The following is a 21,214-nucleotide window of genomic DNA, read 5'->3' on the forward strand; positions in this document are numbered from 1 at the left end:
GATGTTCTACCTGCTCATTTTTATTGTACATTCAGTTCTCAGTTTATTTTTTCTTAAATCCCCAGTGAGTGGGGTTTTTTTGTTGGTTTGTTTTGTTTTTGAAGTTTTGTTAAATATTTTTTACAGGTGAGAATAGCTGCGTTCTCAGAAACTGCATCACTCAATTTTTTCTTGTATTGCATAATTGTTACTTTAAAAGTATACAGAACTGAGAATAAAGGTACAGAGGATCTTAAGTACAACTATTAGTGACTGAGGAAAATAAGAGAGAATTTTATGCAGCAACATGTTTCTGCTGTAACATATTGTCATCTAGCAGAGCACCAGCTCTGCTAAAGTTAAGATTGAACATTGCTGAATAAGGGATGATTATTGTAAGTTCTCAAAATCTGTATGCTTAATTAAATTGTCTTTAAATTTGCTGTGTCTTATGAGGGCCCTGGTGGGTAGTGTTAAAGATCTAGCTTGTGGTCATATGAGCAAAGTTTCACTAACCACCCCCCCCCCCCCAAGAAAAAAAAAATTAAAAGTTTCTAAAATCACCTGGTTCACCTAAGTATTCTTGCACCCGGAGATCAGCATCTAGCTCTGGTACTCCCCAAACTGGCCTCAGTTGCTGAGTGTTTACTGTACCTAATATATGGAACCCACTGTCCTTTTGGTGAAGCAACACCGAAGAAGTTAATAAGAGTAAAGTTGGTAACTACAGTTCATTGCATTCCAAACTGATGCACCCAGAGCTAAATGCACATTCATAGCAGTTCTAGGGCCCTGTTGAAGCCAGAAGATTGGCAAGCAGTCTCTTGTCACAATAAATGTATTACATGCTGTGGTGACTGAACCTGAGCAGCACCCAGGCAGTGTGAATTTGAGAGCCCTACTCTTAGCAGCGTTTAGAGAATGTGTTATGTGTGTGACGTTGATCTTTGACTGCATTCTGCAAGCAAGTTTTGCTCTGAAACCAAAATGTCTAGTTTGAGAGAAATATTTTTATGAAATATGTTCTAATATTCACATTCAGGCTCTGATTGTACTTCAAAAATACTATCAAGGATTTTTATATTAAATAAAGAGAATATGAAAGATCATGAATGGCTGGGGTAATATGACTTGATTTTCACCTGTGTCCATGAAATGGAACTACGTGGGATCAAAAGGAGAGCAAGTTGCTGAGTCAAGGCTTCCAGATACAGAGCTTTGTCCCACCCCTTCCCATCAACTGCTCGAAACGTGGATTATATACTTCCTTGATTCAGAACTACCAACTAGAGCAGGTCAGAACAGTGAAGGGAAATATGGGGACATGGGAACAGTGAAAAAGGTAAGGAGGTTGGAAGGATAGTGCAGGATAGTTCTTTGCCCTTTGCCATCTTAGGGCTGTGCACACACCCTAGATAGTGGCCTGAATTAGTGTAAACGATCAAAGTGTTTTTTGAAAACCCCAGTTTGGTGACTAGAGTTTTGATGCGGTACAGGATTTCCAGAAATGTAGTTTTCTTGGAGCAATCTGTGAAGGAAGGCTCATCCTCAAAGGGACCTTTGCTCTCTGAGCACTCAGGAGTGCTGGCAGAGCAGAGTCGTTGGTGTGGGGGTAACAGTGGTAGACTTGAGTGGGGAAGGGAGGTGAGCCATCTGTGCCCTCCCACTTCATCTTCTGCAAATGTCCCCCACAATTCCTTTCCATAGCACCTCCAAGGAAGATTGCTTAAAGATTTCCTTCCCTCTTCTAGCTCTTACTCAGGGGAAGAAACCCGGAACTCTCCGCTTTACCCATACTGGCTCTAGCAGTGGGGATGGGGCTCACCACTCCTCCTTCACTGATTACTGAGGAAAGAAGGCAGTCAAAATAGTGCAGGAGAGTGTGTGTGGAGAAGAAAAGGGCAATCAGAGCACGCAGTGAGGGATTTGTGGAACACTTCATCTCTTCCCCACTGCATAATGCGACTGTTTCCATCTCTCTTTCAGAATATGGTTCCACAGGGCTGATAGTAGGAGGGGGAAAATGTTCAGTGCATGACACAGCATACAATACAGATACTAGGTGAGGAGCAATGTTCCCTCTATTTTTTTCCATCTATTGCAGAATAAATTTTATGTGCACGAGGTATGTGTGGATGTGCACCACCAGTAGAGACACATGCTATCAGCTGTAGGCACTCTGCTGATCAGTTGGGCAGCATTTGAAACTCTCCTGGGCAGCTGGCCAAATGCTCATCTTACCGGGAGCACTGGGAATGGGCATATTTAGTGCATGGCACAGTACACAGAGTTGAGAGCCTAAAAAGATTAGAATGGCCAAACCGGGTTAGATCAAAGGTCCCTGTAGCCCAGTATCCTGTCATATGACAATGGCCATTGCCAGGTGCTTTAGAGGGAATGAACAGAACAGGCAATCATCAAGTAATCAATCCCCTGTCATCCACTCTTGAGAACTCCTAAAACGAGCGGTCTCTAGTTCGGCAGGACCAGGGATGCTCCTGCACCAGAGAGCCCAGAGAGGTGGTCAAGACAGAGCCAATGTACCCCAGCAGGGCCAGGGCAAGGAAGGGCTGGCATCTCCCAGAAAGTGTTCGGGGCCGGGGCCAGTGTTCCCCAGCAACCCTGTGGAGGTGGGGGCGCAGCACAGGTCCAGAGCCCCCCCAGCAGCTTGGGCTTGGGACCCATACTGGGGACATCCACTGGTCGAGAAAATTCTCTTGTTCAGGACTGGTCAGGTCCTGACCATGCCAGACCAGGGAGGTGCAACCTGTAGTGTTCCCTCTAACACTTGGGCAGCCACCCAAGAGAGATTCATGCGCCACCCAGCTGATTAGCAAAGCACCCACAACCACTCATAGCCAGCAGTGTGTTTCTGTTGGTGGTGCACATTTGCAAGTGACTTGGTGCACATAACAAAATTTATTCTGCCCATGGGTAGAAAAACATAAGAGGGAATGTTACTCTTGACTTCTGGCAGTCAGCAGCTAGGACACCCAGATCATGGGTTTGCATCCTGGAATACCTCCCTCCAGGAATTTATGGCATAATTTTTTAACCCATTTATAATTTGGGCCTTCACAACATCCCCTGACAATAAGTTCCACAGGTTGATGAGAAGACTCAGGTTGAAGGTGTAGGGCTGAGACGGCAGAGAGAGTATGTGTATATGGGGTAGTGGGGAGAGAGAGATTCTGTGACACATGTTGTGTGTGTATGTGGCACAGACTACCTGTGCTGGTATGTGACAGTGTGTGGGTGGTGGCTGCTGCTGGATGAGTTTCTGAGAGATGCCGTGTACCCTGTCTTTAAGACAGGGAAAGCAGTCCTGCTTTGTCATCTTCCCTGCTCTGCAGAGATGGGGTATACGTCGGGTGACCATATCTCCTCTGGCCAAATGTGGGACATGGGGAATGACCCCCATGTCGGCCAAAATGGGACGGATGGTCACCCCTGTCTGAGGCCCCGGGAACAGAGCTGCTGCCCCACCAGCAAGGCTCTTGGCTTCCCTGAGCTGTGGGTGGCAGCCCGCGCCGCCACACGGGTCCATCTCCCAGCTGCCCCAGCTGGGGGAAGCCGTACAGCTCTGGCTCCAACCCTGCTGCAGCCACAGTTCACCCCCACCACTCCCCCAGCGGCTCACCCTCCCCGTGGCTGTGGCTCCAGTGGTCCCACTCAAACTCCCTGCCCTGGCTCCCACTCCAACTCCCCAGCCTGGCTCAACTCCCTGGCCCCAGCTCCAGCAGCCCCACTCCAGACCCCCTGGCCTGGGTCCCTGCTGTAACCTCCGCAGCCCCACTCCAACCCCCACAGCTCCGGCTCCAATCCCGGCTCCCACTCCAACCCCCACTTCCCAGAGCCCCAGATCCCTGTCACACGCACACACACAGGTGGCTCCAGCCCCTGCTGGGGCAAGCTGGGTGGCAGCTGAGCCAGCGTGCAGTCTGACTCCCAGCTCCTGGCTCCACCTTTTGCAAAATAAATTGGGATGCCAGAACAGCGCCCAAAATATGGGGCTGTCCTGCAGAAAACAGGACAGACAGTCATCCTAGGTATATGGGAGTAAGGGTCGGGGGAGGGGAGAGAGAGAGAGAGAGCATGAGCTGGCTGCTGGAGAAATCCTAGAAAAAGTGCACTGCCTCTGAAGTCAGGCATTCACCTTTGCCCCCAGCATCCTTCAGACTGGGGCGGTTCAGTTGTTTTGTGTCCCTCTCCCTGACCCATGCTTTGCAGAGATGGGGTACAGGGGCAGGGGGCATCCTGACTTCAGCACTCCCCTCTTTCCTCCCAACCCCCTGCACAGATAACAGGAGGATCCTGGGAGCAGATCACCTGCAGGAAAGAGCAAGGTGGGGGAGGGACAGCCAAACATATGCTATTGGCATGCTCTGTTAATCAGCTGAAGGGGCTGGATAGAAATGCTGGGTAGGCCAGATTCAGCCTGCGGGCCATATTTTGCCCACCCTGACTTAAGTTGATGTAACTTATGTCAGGGTGCGTCTGCAGTATTCAGCTTTTAGCAGCAAGGCTATGTCAACACAGCCCTGCAGCTGAAAGTCAGCATGTTTGAATACTTTTTGTCAGCACTTTTATGGACTAAATACTTCTGTACCTCATGAGCGGCTTTAGCTTTGTTGGGAGGAGAGTGCTTCTGCTGACAAAGTGGTGTTCAACTTGCACACACAACTTCAAAACTTTTGTCATTTGGGGTGGGTTTTTTTTACCCAGGAGTCAGAAAAGTTTTGTTGGTCAGTTGCACGTATAGACAGCCTCAATCAGGGATGTGAAGAAATACCCTTCTATTCAATTATCAAAGAGTTAGTACTGTTAGTCTGTATCTTGGAGAACAACAAGAAGTCCTGTGGCACCTTATAGACTAACATATTTTGGAGTTTCATGGGCAAAGACCTGCTTCATCAGATGCATGGGGGGAGTGGTTTCAGAGAGGTATTTAAAGAGTGGGGTCCCAGTAAAAGGGAGGGCCAGAGCTGACAAGGTCTGTTCAGTCAGGGTGGAAAAGGCCCTTTATCAGTTGTGTGTATGGAGAGAGGAAAAAACAGGTCAGAAAAGATGGTGGGGAGGGGATATGGCCCATTCTCAGTCTAATGTGGAGCTGTTAACACCTAGGGCAGGGAACTTCCTTTTGTGAGGTGTGAGCCACTCCCAGTCTCTGTTTAATCCTTGGTTAATAGAGTCAAATTTGCAAATAAATTGCAGCTCAGAGATTTCTCTCTCCATTTGATTTTTGAAATTTCTTTGTTTCAGGACTGCCACCCTTAAATCTGCTACTGAGTGTCCAGGGAGATTGAAGTGTTCTCCCACAGCTTTCGTATATTACCGTTCCTGATGTCTGGTTTATGTCCATTTATTCTTTTACGTAGAGACTGTCCAGTTTGGCCAATGTAAATTGCAGTGGGGCATTGCTGGCACATGATGGCATTATGAAATTAGTAGATGTTCAGGTAAGGGAGCCCCTGATGGTATGGTTGGTGTTAGGTCCTGTGGTGATATCACTGGTGTAGATATGTGAGCAGAGTTGGCAGTGGGGTTTGTTGCAGGGATTGGTTCCAGGCTTGGAGTTACTGTTTTGTGACCTATAGTGGCTGGTGAGGATTTGTTTAAGCTTGGCAGGCTGTCTGTAGGCAAGGACAGGCCTGCCTCCTAAGGTCTGCGAGAGTGAAAGATCACTGTTCAGGATGGGTTGCAGATGTGTTGGAGAGCCTTAGCTGGGGACTGTATGTGACGGTCAGTGGTGTTCTCTGTTTTTTCTTGTGAGGCCTGTCTGTCTCTCAGTCTGTTTCCTCACTTCCTTAGGTGGGTATGGTAGTTTGAGGAAAGCTTGGTAAAAGTCTTGTAGATGTTTGTTTCTGTCTGATGAATCAGAGCAAATATGGTTGTACCTTAGTGCCTGGCTGTATACAATGGATCATGTAGTATGCCCTGGATTGAAGCTGGAGGTGTGTAGATAAGCATAGCAGTCCATGGGTTTTCAGTATAGGGTGGTACTTATGTGATCATCGCTTATCTACACAGTAGTGTCCAGGAAGTGAATCTCTTGGGTGGACTGGTCCAGCCTAAGGTTGATGGTGGGGTGGAAACTCTTGAAATCATGGTGAAACTCTTCAAGAGCCTCCTTTCCATGGGTCCAGATGATGAAGATGTTGTCAGTGTAGCGCAGGTAGAAGAGGGATGCTAGGGGACGAGAAATGAGAAAATATTGTTCCACGTCAGCCATAAAAATGTTGGCATACTGTGGCGCCATATGGGTGCCCATAGCAGTGCCACTGATTTGAAGGTATAATTTGTCCTCGAATCTGAAATAGTTGTGGGTGAGGACAAAGTCGTAAAGGTCTGCCACCATTTGTGCCACGGTCTCATCAGAGATCATGTTCCTAACGGCTTGGAGTCCATCTCCATCCCACATGGTCTTTGCCCACGAAAGCTTATGCTCCAAAATATCTGTTAGTCTACAAGGTGCCACAGGACTTCTTGTTGTTCCCTTCTATTCAATGTAAATTACATGAAGCAGTGTCTACATTGCAGTCTGTTAGCTGAAGATGTTCTCCTTCTCACATAAATTCTGCCTCTTACTGAGGTAGAATAATTATGTTATCAGGAGAGTATTTTATCATTGATATAGCACATCTAAATGGATGGAACGTAGAAGTGAAGACAAGCCCTGGATGTCCTCCTCTGAGTTTGCTAACAGCTGTAGCTGCAGTACAGAGATGCGTGGAAGAGGGGTACCTGCAAATACCAGCAGGGGAGCTGTTTTTTCTGGAAGGAGTGTATGCTGTGGCAGATGGTAGATTAAGGAGAGGGCGAGAAGAGACATACACCAGTCTCCTCAGATACTTAAACTTCATGGAGTAATACTTTCAAAATATTGTGAAAATATTTTCTGTTCTCTCTCTCCCTCTCTCTCGTCAGCACCTCCACACTCAAAAACATGTCATAGAATGAGCATTACAGTAAACCCCCCACTTACGTGGAGGTTGTGTTCTTGCAACCTTCATGGAAGTCAAATTTCTTCTTCGAGTGGTCCCCGTGGGTGCTCCACAGTAGGTGTCGGGATCGCCCTGGTGCCGCAGATCAGAATTCTTCTAGCAGTTTCCTCTGGATCACGCATGCGCCGATGCGCGCCACTCCCTCGCGCGCCCTCGGTCACGTGCACGATCCGGTCCCGCCAGTTCCTTCTCAACCACCAATGGCTGCAGACGGAATCCGCTCCGGCTCTAATGCCTGAGACAGATAAGACAGTTAATTCTACTTGTTAGCTTGCTGTTTTTACTATTATACAAAAAAAAAAAGGAAGCAAAAAAAAAAATAAGATAGTAAGAGAGAAGAGGAACGGAGGGGAGAGGAGCGGACAAAGAAGGCTGGTTAAGCCATCCACTACCCTAAAGGTCGTAAATGTTATTTGTTTGAAGAACGCAGTGATTAGCGGCTAAGTACCCTATTAACAGTAAAGACTCACCGGGATGTCTTCCTCGGGGTTTAAGAAGTGTGAGTCATTCGGAGGCTATGCCGGCCTCTGATGGGCATAGTAAGTGCATTCGTTGCCTGGGGGAGTCCCATGTTACCCAGAAGTGTTCGCACTGCGCTAAGCTCACAGCCAGGGCCAGGAAGGACAGAGAGATGAGGCTCAAAATGATCTTGTTTGATAAGGCCCTTCAGCCTGAGCCACCGGAGAAGCCTCACACAGAGGGACCCTGTGGGTCACACAAAAGGAAGGCGGCTTCTTTGACCCCCTCTGTGCAAAAGAAGAAGAAACTCTCCCTGGCTCGATCCTTGCCAGCGGTTTCAGCGAGCAGGACAAGCGGAACGCAGAGCCCTGAACCGCAGGCTGATGAAAGCGGCAGCACGGTCGCGCACGTGGCTGGGACCGGGCCTCTGACTATTCAACATTCGGCACCGAGGGCGCTGCAGGCGCCAGCACGGCAAGCGCCGGAATCGGCGGCGCCGACGGCACAAGGGCACCCAGCCCGGGGCCAAATGGCGCTGGAGGAAGCTACCCGCACGGCACCGCGTATGATGGCACCGAGCGTGGCACCGACAGTGGGCCAGGATTCCTGGCACGGGAGAGTGCGGCGCCCACCCTGCAGGGCCGGGGGAAAGCTAGGGCCAAAACCCGGCATCTCAGTCCAACTCCGGACATGGCTACAATGCCATTATCACCCAGCCCCGACCCCGAGATACACACGCCGCATCGCCGGGCGGCAACTCCACCGGCCTGTTTCAGACCCCCCTCTCCGTTCCTCCAACCACCTTCGCCTTGGCTCAGGCCACCTTCACCCTTTTCGGGCATGGATCCCTACGAGTACTATCACAAACCAGCATCACCATTATCAATGTTGTCATGGAGATCCCGCTCTCCCAGACATCATAGGTACACACTCCAATTGTGGTCCAGGTCTCCATCACCAGGCCCTTGTCCGTGTTGTTATGGCCATCCTCATCATACTGAACACTGACATCGGAGATCTAGATCCAGGGGCAGATCCCCACCCGCTCCTCGCCAACACCCCCGTATACACTCTCGCTCTGGGAGAGGAACTCAGTTGTCCCAGGGAGAAATAGGTCCAGAGTCCCGAGACTTTCCTTCACAGCCCATGAAGGAGCAAACATACCAGCGAACTCAGGAACCAGAGGAGTTGGAGGAGGTTTATCCTGGCGGCTCCTCCTCATCCTCCCCAGATGAGGCTGTTGTCCCCGGGGACATCTCCCCTCCGGATGACCTTAAAAAATTCCAAGAGCTGTTCAAAAGAGTAGCATACACGCAGGACATTCAAATAGCAGAGGTGCAGGAAAAGCATCATAAACTCCTGAAAAATTTGAGACCCCCGGCTTCATCTAAAATCGCCATCCCACTGGACGAAGCCATTATGGAATCAGCCACTAACATATGGCAGACTCCGGCCTCTATCCCGCCTACGAATAAAAGGGTGGATAAGAAATACTTCATCCCAGCCAAGGGCATGGAATTCCTGTTTAGCCACCCACAGCCCAATTCTTTGGTGGTCGAATCGTCCCAACAGAGGTCAAAGACGCCTCAGTATAAATCAGGGGGGTCACATAAAGATGCTAAGAAATTAGAACTGTTCGGCAGAAAGGTCTACTCCTCCTCTACCTTATTACTGAGAGTGGCAAACTCCCCGGCACATTTATCAAACCATAACTTTGACAGTTACTCTAGACTTACCTCTCTCATGGATTTCCTCCCGGAGGACAAGAAGCCAGTGGTAAAGGCGATCGTCCAGGAGGGCCACACGGCCTCGCGAACGGGAGTTCAGATTGCCCTGGACGTGGCGGACACAGCGGCACGCTCAACAGCCGCAGCAGTGGTAATGCGTAGGGAATCCTGGCTCCAGACGTCTGGTATCCCCAGAGATCTACAGGCGAAGATCGTAGATCTTCCCTTCGAAAAGCAAAAGCTGTTTGCAGAATCAACCGACTCGGTCCTCCACTCTAGCAAAGATTCGAGGGCCACACTTAAGACCTTGGGTATCTACACTCCTCCATCCAAGAAAAAGAAATTCTATCCTCAGCAAAGGTGCTATGCTTACCAACCACAGCACGCACAATATCAGCGAGGCTATGACCAAGGGCGCCATCAACAGCAGCAACAGCACAGGGCCCCCAGGCGACATTCTCAACAAAGTCACACAACCTCGGGGCAAGCCCAGAGGCAGCTCGTGTGAGGGGTGTGTCGAGGACTGCACTATCAACACCATCTCTCAATGCCACTCTCACCTCATGTTCCATCATCGCCTCAAACTGTTCTACTCCCAATGGCAAAACATCACAACAGACAAATGGGTGCTGGAAATTATAGCCACGGGTTACACGATCCCCTTCCAGTCACTACCACCGACGAAACCTCCCACCCGGCCTCTTCTCAGGGACCCTTCTCACGAGGCGAGGCTGAAGCAGGAGGTAGATCACCTCATGTTCATAGGGGTGGTGGAAAGAGTACCGGAACAATTCCAAGGAAAAGGTTTTTACTCACGATACTTCCTAACAGAGAAGAAAACAGGAGGCTGGAGGCTGATTTTGGACCTACGGGGCCTCAACTGATACTTGCGCAAGCAGCGCTTCCGGATGATTATAGTTGCCTCCATACTTACGGCACTGGACGATGGAGACTGGTTTGCAGCCCTTGACTTACAAGACGCTTACTCTTCATATAACAATCCACCCAGCACACAGACGCTTCCTCCGCTTCATGGTCGGCGGGGAGCATTTCCAATACAGGGTTCTTCTGTTCGGCCTATCCTCGTCACCCAGAGTTTTTACCAAAACCCTGGTAGTGGTATCAGCTTACCTGCACAGGCAGGGCGTGTTTATTTTTCCATATCTGGATGACTGCCTACTGAAAGGGGCTTCAAAGGCAGAGGTCCTACGCATGATACATGTCACCGCGAACACGTTTACTTTGCTGGGCCTAGTTATCAACCTCACAAAGTCAAAGACTGAACCCACGCAAGATATAGAATTCATAGGGGCGCGCATAAACTCTATTGCATCAAGAGTATACCTGCCCGACGCCCGCTTTCGCACCATCAAATCCTTGGTACAAGTCATGATGTACAGCCCCACGGTGCCGATCCTAACATGCCTGCAACTGTTGGGGCACATGGCGGCCACCACGTTTGTGGTACAGAATGCCAGGTTACACATGCGAAGCCTGCAGCATTGGCTGGCAAGCGTTTACAGACCGGCAGCTGATACCATTCACAGGGTAGTATCACCCACGACGGAGGTACGGAAGTCACTAGCGTGGTGGGCAGATCCCAAGAACCTGCTAGTGGGAGTACCCTTCCACCAACCACAAATTTCTGTTTTTCTTACAACCGACGCCTCCCACGTAGGATGGGGCGCTCACATTGGCAGCAAGGTGACACAAGGGCTATGGTCCCCCACGGAACAAACACTGCACATAAACATACTGGAGCTCAGAGCAGTGTTCAATGCGTGCAGACATTTTCGGAAATACCTGCATGGCAAAGTAGTCGGGATCAATACTGACAATACCGCCACCATGTTTTACATCAATCGACAAGGAGGGGCACGGTCCCGTGCGCTATGCACAGAAGCAGTCCGATTGTGGAATTGGTGCATTGCCAACAACATAATGTTGAAAGCCTCGTACTTGCCTGGCGTCCACAACGTGAAGGCAGATCAACTGAGCAGGCGCTTTGCACTCACGTACGAGTGGCAGATCTGCTCCGACCTGCTCTGACGCATATTTCGCACCTGGGGGTTTCCCCAAGTCTATTTGTTTGCCACCCAACGCAACCAGAAATGCCCTCAGTACTGCTCCAGAGCAGGAATAGGGCGGGGGTCCCTAGGGGATGCCTTCATGATCTCATGGAAGGGCCCTCTTCTCTACGCATTTCCCCCCACAACACTTATCCACAAGGTTCTGCAGAAAGCCAGAAGGGAGAGAGCTCTCACGATACTCATAGTTCCAACCTGGGACCGACGACGATGGTTTCCCCTCCTTCTGCGCATGTCGGAGCATCCGCCACTCCCCCTACCGGTAGCGCTGGACTTACTTACGCAGGCTCAGGGGTCCATAGTGCATCCACACCCTCAGGGACTCCGCCTACAAGCATGGCTAATCCATGGCTCAGCGCCTCAGAGAGCACATGTACGGAGGGAGTAAGGCAAGTCTTAGAGTGTAGCTGAAGGACCTCCACCAGGAGGACTTACGAACAGAAATGGACACAATTTACCGCCTGGTGCTCTTCCAAGCAGTTAGCTCCTCTTGACATCCCTATAACTGTAATTCTGGAATACTTGCTGGACCTCAAACGAGACGGGCTCTCTCTATCCTCGCTAAAGGTCCACCTCGCAGCTATATCAGCTTTTCGGCACAAAGAGGAAGGGCCCACCACATTCGCCCATCCTATCATCACAAGGTTCCTGAAGGGGCTGGTAAACCTGTACCCCCCTCGAAAACCGCTACCACCGTCATGAAGTTTGGACTTGGTACTCCACACGGTATCGGGACCACCCTTTGAACCATTAGCCACGGTACCCCTCCGACTACTTACCATGAAAATGACCTTCCTTCTTGTGATTACGTCAGCCCTCAGGGTGAGCGAGCTCGCAGCAGTGATGGAAACGCCTCCCTGCACAGTATTCTCAAAGGAAGCGGTGATCTTTCGGTTACACCCAGCCTTCGTTCCGAAAGTTTCCTCGGAGTTCCACATTAACGAACCAGTAGTATTACCCTCGTTTTACCCGAAGCCTCACAGCTCCAGCAAGGAGGCGCGCCTGCATCTCCTAGATGTGAGGAGGGTGTTAGCCTTTTACATAGACAGAACTAAGCCCTTCCGGAAAACGGACAGGCTTCTGGTGTCTCTCACTCCCAGGTCGAAAGGGGAAGGCCTCTCTTCCCAGAGAATTTCAAATCACATTGTGTCCTGTATAAAACTGTGCTACGAGCTCCGGAAGACCCCTTTGCTAGCTCCGCCCAGGGCTCACTCCACCAGAGCGGTGGCGGCATCAACGGCCTTTTTCAAGGGAATCGCGTTGAAAGATATTTGCAGAGTGGAGACTTGGTCATCTTACGACACCTTCGCCAAGCATTATGCCCTGCATCGGGTGTTCGATGAGGATACCCGTCTGTTGACAGCAGTCCTCTCAAGGGCAAGCTGCACATGAATCGAGTACCCACCTCCTTACTTGGGGTTATTGCTGGGTAGTCACCTACTGTGGAGCACCCACGGGGACCACTCGAAGAAGAAAGAGAAGTTACTCACTTGTACTAACGATGGTTCTTCGAGATGTGTCCCTGTGGGTGCTCCACTACCCGCCTGTCCTCCCCGCTTCGGATCTCTGTCCGGTGTTTTTCAGGAGCAGCTGGGGCGGTTGGTCAAGAAACTGACGGGGACGGGATCGCACACATGACTGAGGGAGTGGCGCGCATCGGTGCATGCGCGATCCAGAGGAAACTGCTAGAAGAATTCCGATCTGCGGCGCCGGGGTGAGCCCGACACCTACTGTGGAGCACCCACGGGGACACATCTCGAAGAACCGTCGTTACTACAAGTGAGTAACTTCTCTTTCCCATGTAATGTGGGGGAACCAGGAAACTGATGAGGCACCAGCCCTGGTAGGCTTCCTGCTTCCAGCAAGTGGAGGGGTGTCAGGGACCAGCTGACAAATTTTGGGGTGTAAAGGCACTTTGAAGTAGTTTGGGTACTTCAAGTGCCTGCAGCTACACAGCATGCAGACACTTAGAAGTTTGACACTTCGAAGTTGCTGTGAGAGAGAATTTGCCCAATGAAGTGCTGCATATTCATCGCAGCACTTCATTAGTAGTCTCCCGTCAGCCTGATTACCATGCCCTCTTCAAAGAAGGGGGCAAGTGTAGGTGTAGCCTAGGTCTCCTTTCTCCTTCTTAATACTCCCTTGAGAAAAGTAGCAGTATGTATCCCCATCCCATAGTGGCAAAACTAAAGTATAGAGAAAGATACCTTTCTAAAGTCACATAAACCATAAGATAACCTGAGCATAGAATCCAGAAATTCTGATTCCCAGTTTCTTCTTATAATCGGTAGGGGAAATCCTTCTTCATTATAAAACATTGCCAACAGGTTTTTTTTACATACGGCACAGAATTTTCTAAGGATGATTGTGGAGTGAAGAGTTGGAAAAGCAGAAAGGTTAACTTGCAAGAAGGTGTAAAGCGTAGCATCCAAATGAGAGAAAAAAATTAACACTGTTCTCTGTCAGTATGAATGGTGACTGCATTGTGTGGTATTGTTGTCCACTCTTCTGAACAGATGGAATTTGCAGTTGTGTGTCACTTGTTCATTACAGCCTCTTAATATTAGTAGCTGTGTGTCCAGATGGGTCTGGGAGCACAGCTGTGGATACAAGAAAATAAATGAAACCTGTCTGATGCTGCCATGCCCTTCTGAGATGCTGAAGAGTTGCAACTGCAACAAAGCAAAAATCAAGTTCATTTAATATGCAAGTAAATTGGATGTAATTCTTTTTTTAATTGTCATACAATATGAGAGGATATGGTTCAAATTATTTTATAATTCCAATGGGAAATTCTCGTTACATCCTATAGCAAATATCCTAAGAATAGTTATACAAACAGTTTAAACATTTGTTTAAAAGAATAAAAATCTCCTGTAAATTAGAGCAGGAAGATGGGTGAGGTCATATCTTTTATTGGACCAACTTCTGTTGGCAAGGAAGAGCTCTGTGTAAGCTCAAAATCTTGTCTCTTTCACCAACAAAAGTTAGTGCAATAAAAGATATTATTTCATCTCTTGTGTCTCTGGGTATGTCTAGAGAGCAGCGTTATTTTGAAGTAAGTAATTCTGGAAGAGATTTTCCGGAGCAGCTGACTTCAAAATAGCACTACTACACACAAAATGCATTTTGACATAGCATCTACATGCAATAGAGCCTATTTCAAAATAGAGCCGTTGGATGCAGTATGGCTTATTTTGAAATAGACACTGTTCCTTGTCTGCCCAGCCCCTCTTTCCAAATAGCTATTTTGCAATAGGCACTGTTCCTTATTTAATGAGGTTTCCCTAGTTTGAAATAAGCCAACCACTATTCTGAAATTATTTTGAAAAATTGGTTATGTTGTGTAGACATGAGCAAAGTTATTTTGAAATAATGCTGCTGTGTAGACATACCCTCTCTGTATTCTGGATCAAAACTGCTTCCAACTTAAAAATTAAATTGCCATCTCTGTAGAAAATTATCTGATGAGTTCTCATAGATCAAAAATTCAAACAGCATAAACCAAATAAGTAGCAATATTTCAAAGTTTATAAAGTGACATATGATTAATTATTGATTCCAACATTCTTATTCAATGTAAAACACATTTATGTAAATGCAAATGAAAGTGCTGTCCTATAGAATAAAGTGCTATCCTATAGAATCAGAGGCCTGATTTTAAAACACAGAGCTAGTAAAAATTTTAACTCCTTCAGGGTTAGGGACACCATGAGGTATGGCTATTCTACACTTAAAATACAATAGCAGTGCAGTATAAACACTAACTGCACCAGTGGGAAGGATTCTTCCATTGTCATGGGTAATCAATCTTCTCAAAAGACAGTTACTTTGTTGACAGATTCTTCCATCGACCCAGTGATGTCTGCTTGGGGCCTCTGAGGTCCGATGGACTATACTGCTCAAGGGGCATGATTTTTCTGAGCAACATAGTTTTACCAACCTAATGTTCTAATCCAGTGTTTCCCAAACTTAAAACATTCACATACCCCTTATCGGCATACCACCTCTACCAGTGCTGTCCCAGTTTTTATCTCCTCATTTTTAATAATCTATTTTCTGCTGCATACCCCTTGAAATCCTTTTGCATACCGCCGGTGGTACGCATACCACACTTTGGGAAACACTGCTCTAGTCAGAAGGGTAGGGTCAGTAGCCAAGTCTAATAGCTCCTGTATGGAGCCCTTCCCATGGTGGCCCTATGTAGGGACCTGTCTTGCTGATAATGTCTATCTGACCTTCTCTTTCACTGTTTTCATACCATTTCCAGTCTTTTCATAGTAGTTGCCTAGTTAGAGCACATCTGTTTAACTCCTCTTTTCTCCTCCTGTCCTTTTATGCATCTGGGGCTATGTCTACACAAGAGGGTTTTCCTGGTAAAATTGAGCTTTTGTTGGGAAAAAATGAGGACTGGCTACATGCAAAATGTGCTTTGTTGACACTTTGTTGACAAAACCTAACACATCCATCAGCAGCGTTATACCCCTCCCCATTCAGGTGTAATGCCTCTCTTGAAAGTGTTCTGTTGACAAAACAACCATGTAGACACTCTGGGGCTCTTTTGTTGACAGACAGGGCTTCCAGTTCACCAGGCAGCCCTGTTTTCAGAGCTTTCAGTCAGTTGTGCTGTCGAGAGAGGGTGGGGCAGTCTGGCTGCTCACTCTGTACAGAGCAGATTGCTCTTTCGATCTGCTTTTACATTAGACGCAATATGTTGACATAAGTTTTGCTGAAGTCCCTTCTGATAGTGATTTCTGTAGACAGAGGCTTCTCGTGTAGACATAGCCTGGATGCATAACTTGATACAAATGATTTATAGATGGACCATTGGATCAAGTTTTTGGTTTATTTGGTGAGGGGGGTGTGGAGCTGAGGAGGAGGTAGGGGATTTGTTTTAACAGAGCTTGGCTGTTTTTTGTTGAGGGCTCCTTTATACAATAAATCACAATAATAGGAAGTGGAGATGATGTGTAATCACTCTCGTCACCAGTAGAAATGACAATTTCTATTTATTTGACCACAATTTAGTGCAGTATTCAAATTTATACTTCATATTTCACTGTCTATGAAAATGGTAGTCATAGCATACTGTAGAGGAATATGTTGCCCTCTCCAGTGAACTGAAAATACTGTGTTTTAGTAGAACATTGCCTTTGAAAGTCAAGCATTTTCTGTTGCAAAGAAGTAGTGTTATAAAAGAGGATAGTTTTCATTGCATTTTAAAACGTTTGGGAGCCTAAGTTAAGGATCCCTAAGAAAAGAAGGATATGATAACAGAGCCCTGTAGCATTTACTGCAAAACCCACTGTAAATCAAGTATACTGTAGAGGATTAATTTCTTATAATTAAGGCAGCTATACAAGGGTTTTTCTTAGGAGAGAGGGAATTAAGTGCAAATGCAAATTCTAATGCTTTCTGCCAGCACTATTGAAGTGAAGAGCACGGAAAAATTTTGTCCACTGAGGGATTTTGCAGATTGGTATCGTGGCACATTGTTTTCTGCTAGGTTGAGAAGAGGGAGTAGCATTTTTTATTGATATCCACTGTGGTGTATGTGCTTTATTAATAATTTACAATCTTGCTGCTAAAAGAAGAAAGAATTTAAGCCATATTTAGTGGGTGGTGGACTCTATCTTGGCACGCAGTGACTCTAAAGGATTTGAGGATCATGGTGAATAATTAGATGAGCATGAGCTCCCAGTGTGGTGCTGTGGACAAAATAGCTAATGAGGTCCTGAACTGCATAAACAGAAGAAACTCAACTAGAAGCAGAGAGCTTATTGTATCTCTGTATATGGCACTAGTCTGATCACTGTTGGAATACAGTATCCAGTTCTGGTGCCCACAGTTCAAAAAGAATGTTGATAAGTAGAGAATTCAGAGAAGAGCCTTGAGAACTGTTAAAGGATTAATAAACATGCTTCTAGTGATAGAGTCAAGGAGCTCATCCTGTTTCGTTTAGGAAGGACAATGTTAAAGTATGACTTGATAAAGTCTGTAGATATCTACAAGGGAAATAAAGATTTAATAATGGGCTCTGTAATCTAGCAGAGACATATCTAATGGCAGGAAGTTGCATGTAAAGAAATTTAAACTGTATATTTAACATGCAGGGTAAATAACTTTTGGGGCACCTGACCCAGTGTTGGGATGGATTCTCCAATTTTTAAAATTGAATGTTTTTCTAAAAAAAAATAAGTTCTGTGAATTATTTTGGGGGAACTCTACGGTGTATGTTATACAGGAGGTCTGGTTAGATAATCACAATAGTACCTTCTGGCATTGCAATCTACAAATATATGAAAAATGTGATCATATTTCTAGAAAATGCAAATATAGACAATCAAAATTCATTGCTCAAATTTGCATTCAAACCTACGAAATCTTTTATGTACTTAGTATTGATTGCAAAAAATGGATACATCTGATCCACCAAAAAATTGATCATCTCGTCAAGTACTGTTTTTCCGTCCCATGCTGCAATAGTGGAAGCAAAGAAGTGTTAATTAAAAAGCCACTTGGTTGTATGAATTGTATGATCAGATGAAAACTTGATAAAGAGGGAAGATAATATTTGTTCCTGATGTATCTAACATTTTATTGTTTTGAAAATTTTGTGTCATTTGTACAGGAAGTTGCCCTTGTCCTTGCAGCTATATTGGTATTTCTGGTGGCTTGCTACGCTTTCTTTTATCTTAACCTGTCAAATGAAGTTGACCTTGATCTGGATCCAAATGAAGACTAGCAGATACAATGTAGCCATCTTATCATCGGAGTCTCTTCAGGAAAAGCAACTACCTTGAATGCTGTTTGGGAACTCACAATGCGAATGCCTAATAATGTTATGCAGTATCGTAATTGTGCTACAAATTCAGATCAGCAGAACAAGCAAAGAAGACCCATGCAAAGCAAGCTACTTATGTTAAAACAAAATTATTATTACTGTTATGAATTTAATGACTTGTTTACATTGTTTGTTTCTCAGGTTGAGAACAGTGATTCCAAAAACAGTTTTTGCATGTTGTTGGTATTGAGAAGGGTAGATGCTGACTTCTGGTTAGTCTGTGCTGATGTAAATCCATGAATCCAAACTTCTAATAGCCAAATTAGATTTTCTTTTAAAAAAAATACAAAAAAAACACAGGTCACCAAGTAAAACTTGCTTTACTGATTTGTATTCCTAGGGCGTCTGTACCACTCTGTCTTGCACTCTCTTGACACATGGGGAAGTCATAGGAAATTTCTGCTTTTAGAAACAGTCTCCCACTTCCTGAATGGCCTATTTTATATCCTAGATTTGATATGCACATATATCTACATTAATCTTTTTCATTCCTTGCCAACTGCTCAGTGCACATGTGCTCTTTCAGAAATGGCACCTGGATGACAGAAGCTCAAACATTAACATATGCCTGTGAAACAGAGTTCTTTGCCTTTTGGACTGTCTGAACTGGTATATGTAGAAAGTTCAGTTGATGTTGATTTTAATTAGTATACTGCTCTATTATTAATATAAAGTTGAAATTCTATTTTAATTATACTGTTTCTTCTAATTACAATAGCAATTTTCTTCTCTCATTAAGAGAATATGAAAAATTTTGTTTTCCAGTTATGTGTGTTTTCTTATCAACCTAATGTAAGGCATAGCACCACATAACAAATCTTTTTCGAGTACATTCCCAAGCACTGGAAGAGTATTGACTCACTGACATCTGTTAGAAACTGTGTTGAGAAACATACCCTAATTTTTCTTGTATCACAGCCTCATTAGAGTTCCCTTTTTAGTGACCTGTTTTAGAAGAGTTCAGGTTAGACTTAGACTTAACAGGAGGATATTGGAGACACAGAGAAACCAAAACGTAACTAATATTGTAATATATTAGACTGTGTCTATTTTAAATTGACCCACAGCCTTATTATCATCACTTAAACACTGGTTCAGGAATTTAGATCAATATGGCTCATTTTTAGAGCATACAGTATTGCTGTCTTTGTGCATTATGAGTTTCAAAGGATACGCTTTTCTATGTTAGATTCCTTGTTTGGTTTATGTAAAACAGGATACCTGATCTAGAAATGTGAAGTACAACAGAACCTACAGCATGGCCGTGTCTACACTAGCCAAAAACTTCGAAATGGCCATGGAAATGGCCATTTCAAAGTTTACTAATGAAGCACTGAAATACATATTCAGTGCCTCATTAGCATGTGAGCGGCTGCAACACTTTGAAATTGATGCGGCTCATCCAGACGGGGCTCCTTTTTGAAAGGACCCCGGTTACTTCAAAGTCCCCTTATTCCTCTGAGCAGATGGGAATAAGGGGACTTCGAAGTAGCTGGGGTCCTTTTGAAAGGAGCCCTGTCTGGACGAGCCACGCGGCAGCGAGCCGCGTCAATTTCGAAGTGCCATGGCTGCACACATGCTAATGAGGCGCTGAATATGTATTTCAGCGCTTCATTAGTAAACTTCGAAATGGCCATTTGCATGGCCATTCAAAGTTTTTGGCTAGTGTAGACATAGCCCATAGGTATAAAAAGGAAATATTGTATTTATTTCTCATTCTCTACATTGTGACTTTCAGCCACCAGATCCACAAAGTCATACTTTCATAGTACTTGTAGTCCAGTAATATTTACACCACCAAATGCGTAACAATGTGCAGCATATGGGGTGAAGCATTTTGTGACTTGTGGCGTTTTCTTCAGTGTAGTGAAAAGCAATCACAAGCTAGCATTTTGGATGTGGCATGCCTTTCACTTCACTGAGTGCCATACTACGTTTCAATATGCTGCAGTCCTCTCATTTTGCATGAGCAATTTCTAATAACTCACAAGAAGCTGTATGGATTGTTTAGCTAATGTTTGCACAGTGCTTTGTATGAGCTATGCAGTAGAAGTTCTAAGTACTTTATATTGCTGTGTGCATTGTGTTCTGAAAAAGTTAAATGGAAAAATTTCTAACTTAAAATAGCAGCTTGAAATTGTTAGAACAAGAATGCTTCCCATACTGTCTGAGTCACAAATGAAAACAAAACTACGTCCGTGGATGAATGAAGTGTATTTATTGGTTTACGGACCAGAAGTTCAATAGATTAGAGAGTATCACAAATCTCCATTATGTTCAAGTTCGAAATTTTGCATTAGGCTATTTTTCTTTCATATGAAAGATGTAAACTCTCTAGATACATGTGACTTAACTGTTGTTGCTTAGACCATCAGAGAAGACTAGTGCCCAATTCACGTGGGACTACATGAAGAATGTTTCAGTAAATACATGGAAAATATTGACTTGTCCTTTCTGTCTAGTAGTTATGGATGGTTTTTAAATTCCAACCTTTAGTCAAACTATTCACCTGTTTTCTTTTAATTTATAAACAAAACTGTGTTAAATCTGCATTAGGGCCTGATTTGGGTCTTGATTATATCTGTTATTGCTGACTCCATCAATTTCAGTGCTTACTCCGAGTTACTAATGTGAGATCAAAATCTGGCCTGTGATTATGTCTCCCAGTATACATTTAGGAGCACAGCCAGTATCAATTGCTGATAACTTTAAAGAAAGTTGCTTTTAGCTCCTCATATGCATACTAGGTGTGCGCTCGCTCGCTCGCTCTCTCACACACACACAGTTGTACATATATATGTATCTGAGATCAGAATCAGTCCCATAATTTTTTGAGACATTTGTCTTTGTAACCATAGTTCATGGATTATTTTAATAATAAAATGAATTTTTAAACTTTGGTGAAAGCACTCATTACATTTGGATCAGTTGCAGTGCTATAAAATGTGCATTTGAAAACTTATATGTTAGCTTAGGCATCTCAATATCCAAATATGAATAGTGTTACCAAAGAACACACACTGGTTATAAGTTTTGGAGCAAACCTTGTGATTTCTGCCCCCAATTTAGGTGTTGAAAATGTAACAGAGCTTCACTTCCATTCTAGTCTCTTGA

At 45.4% G+C, this 21,214-nt stretch overlaps 1 protein-coding gene across 1 annotated transcript in view; it reads left to right on the forward strand.

Moving 5' to 3' along the window:
• The window catches only part of TRIQK (triple QxxK/R motif containing), a 94,724-nt gene extending 75,274 nt beyond the window's left edge, over positions 1-19,450 (forward strand). Inside the window, exon 4 of the mRNA XM_074985704.1 lies at positions 17,888-19,450. Within this exon, the coding sequence (XP_074841805.1) occupies positions 17,888-18,001 (114 nt within the window). The 3' untranslated portion in view covers positions 18,002-19,450. The remainder of the gene's footprint in view (positions 1-17,887) is intronic.
• The last annotated feature ends 1,764 nt before the right edge of the window (positions 19,451-21,214 follow it).

Source organism: Carettochelys insculpta, chromosome 2 (assembly GCF_033958435.1).
Source record: "Carettochelys insculpta isolate YL-2023 chromosome 2, ASM3395843v1, whole genome shotgun sequence".
Taxonomy (NCBI): domain Eukaryota; kingdom Metazoa; phylum Chordata; order Testudines; family Carettochelyidae; genus Carettochelys; species Carettochelys insculpta.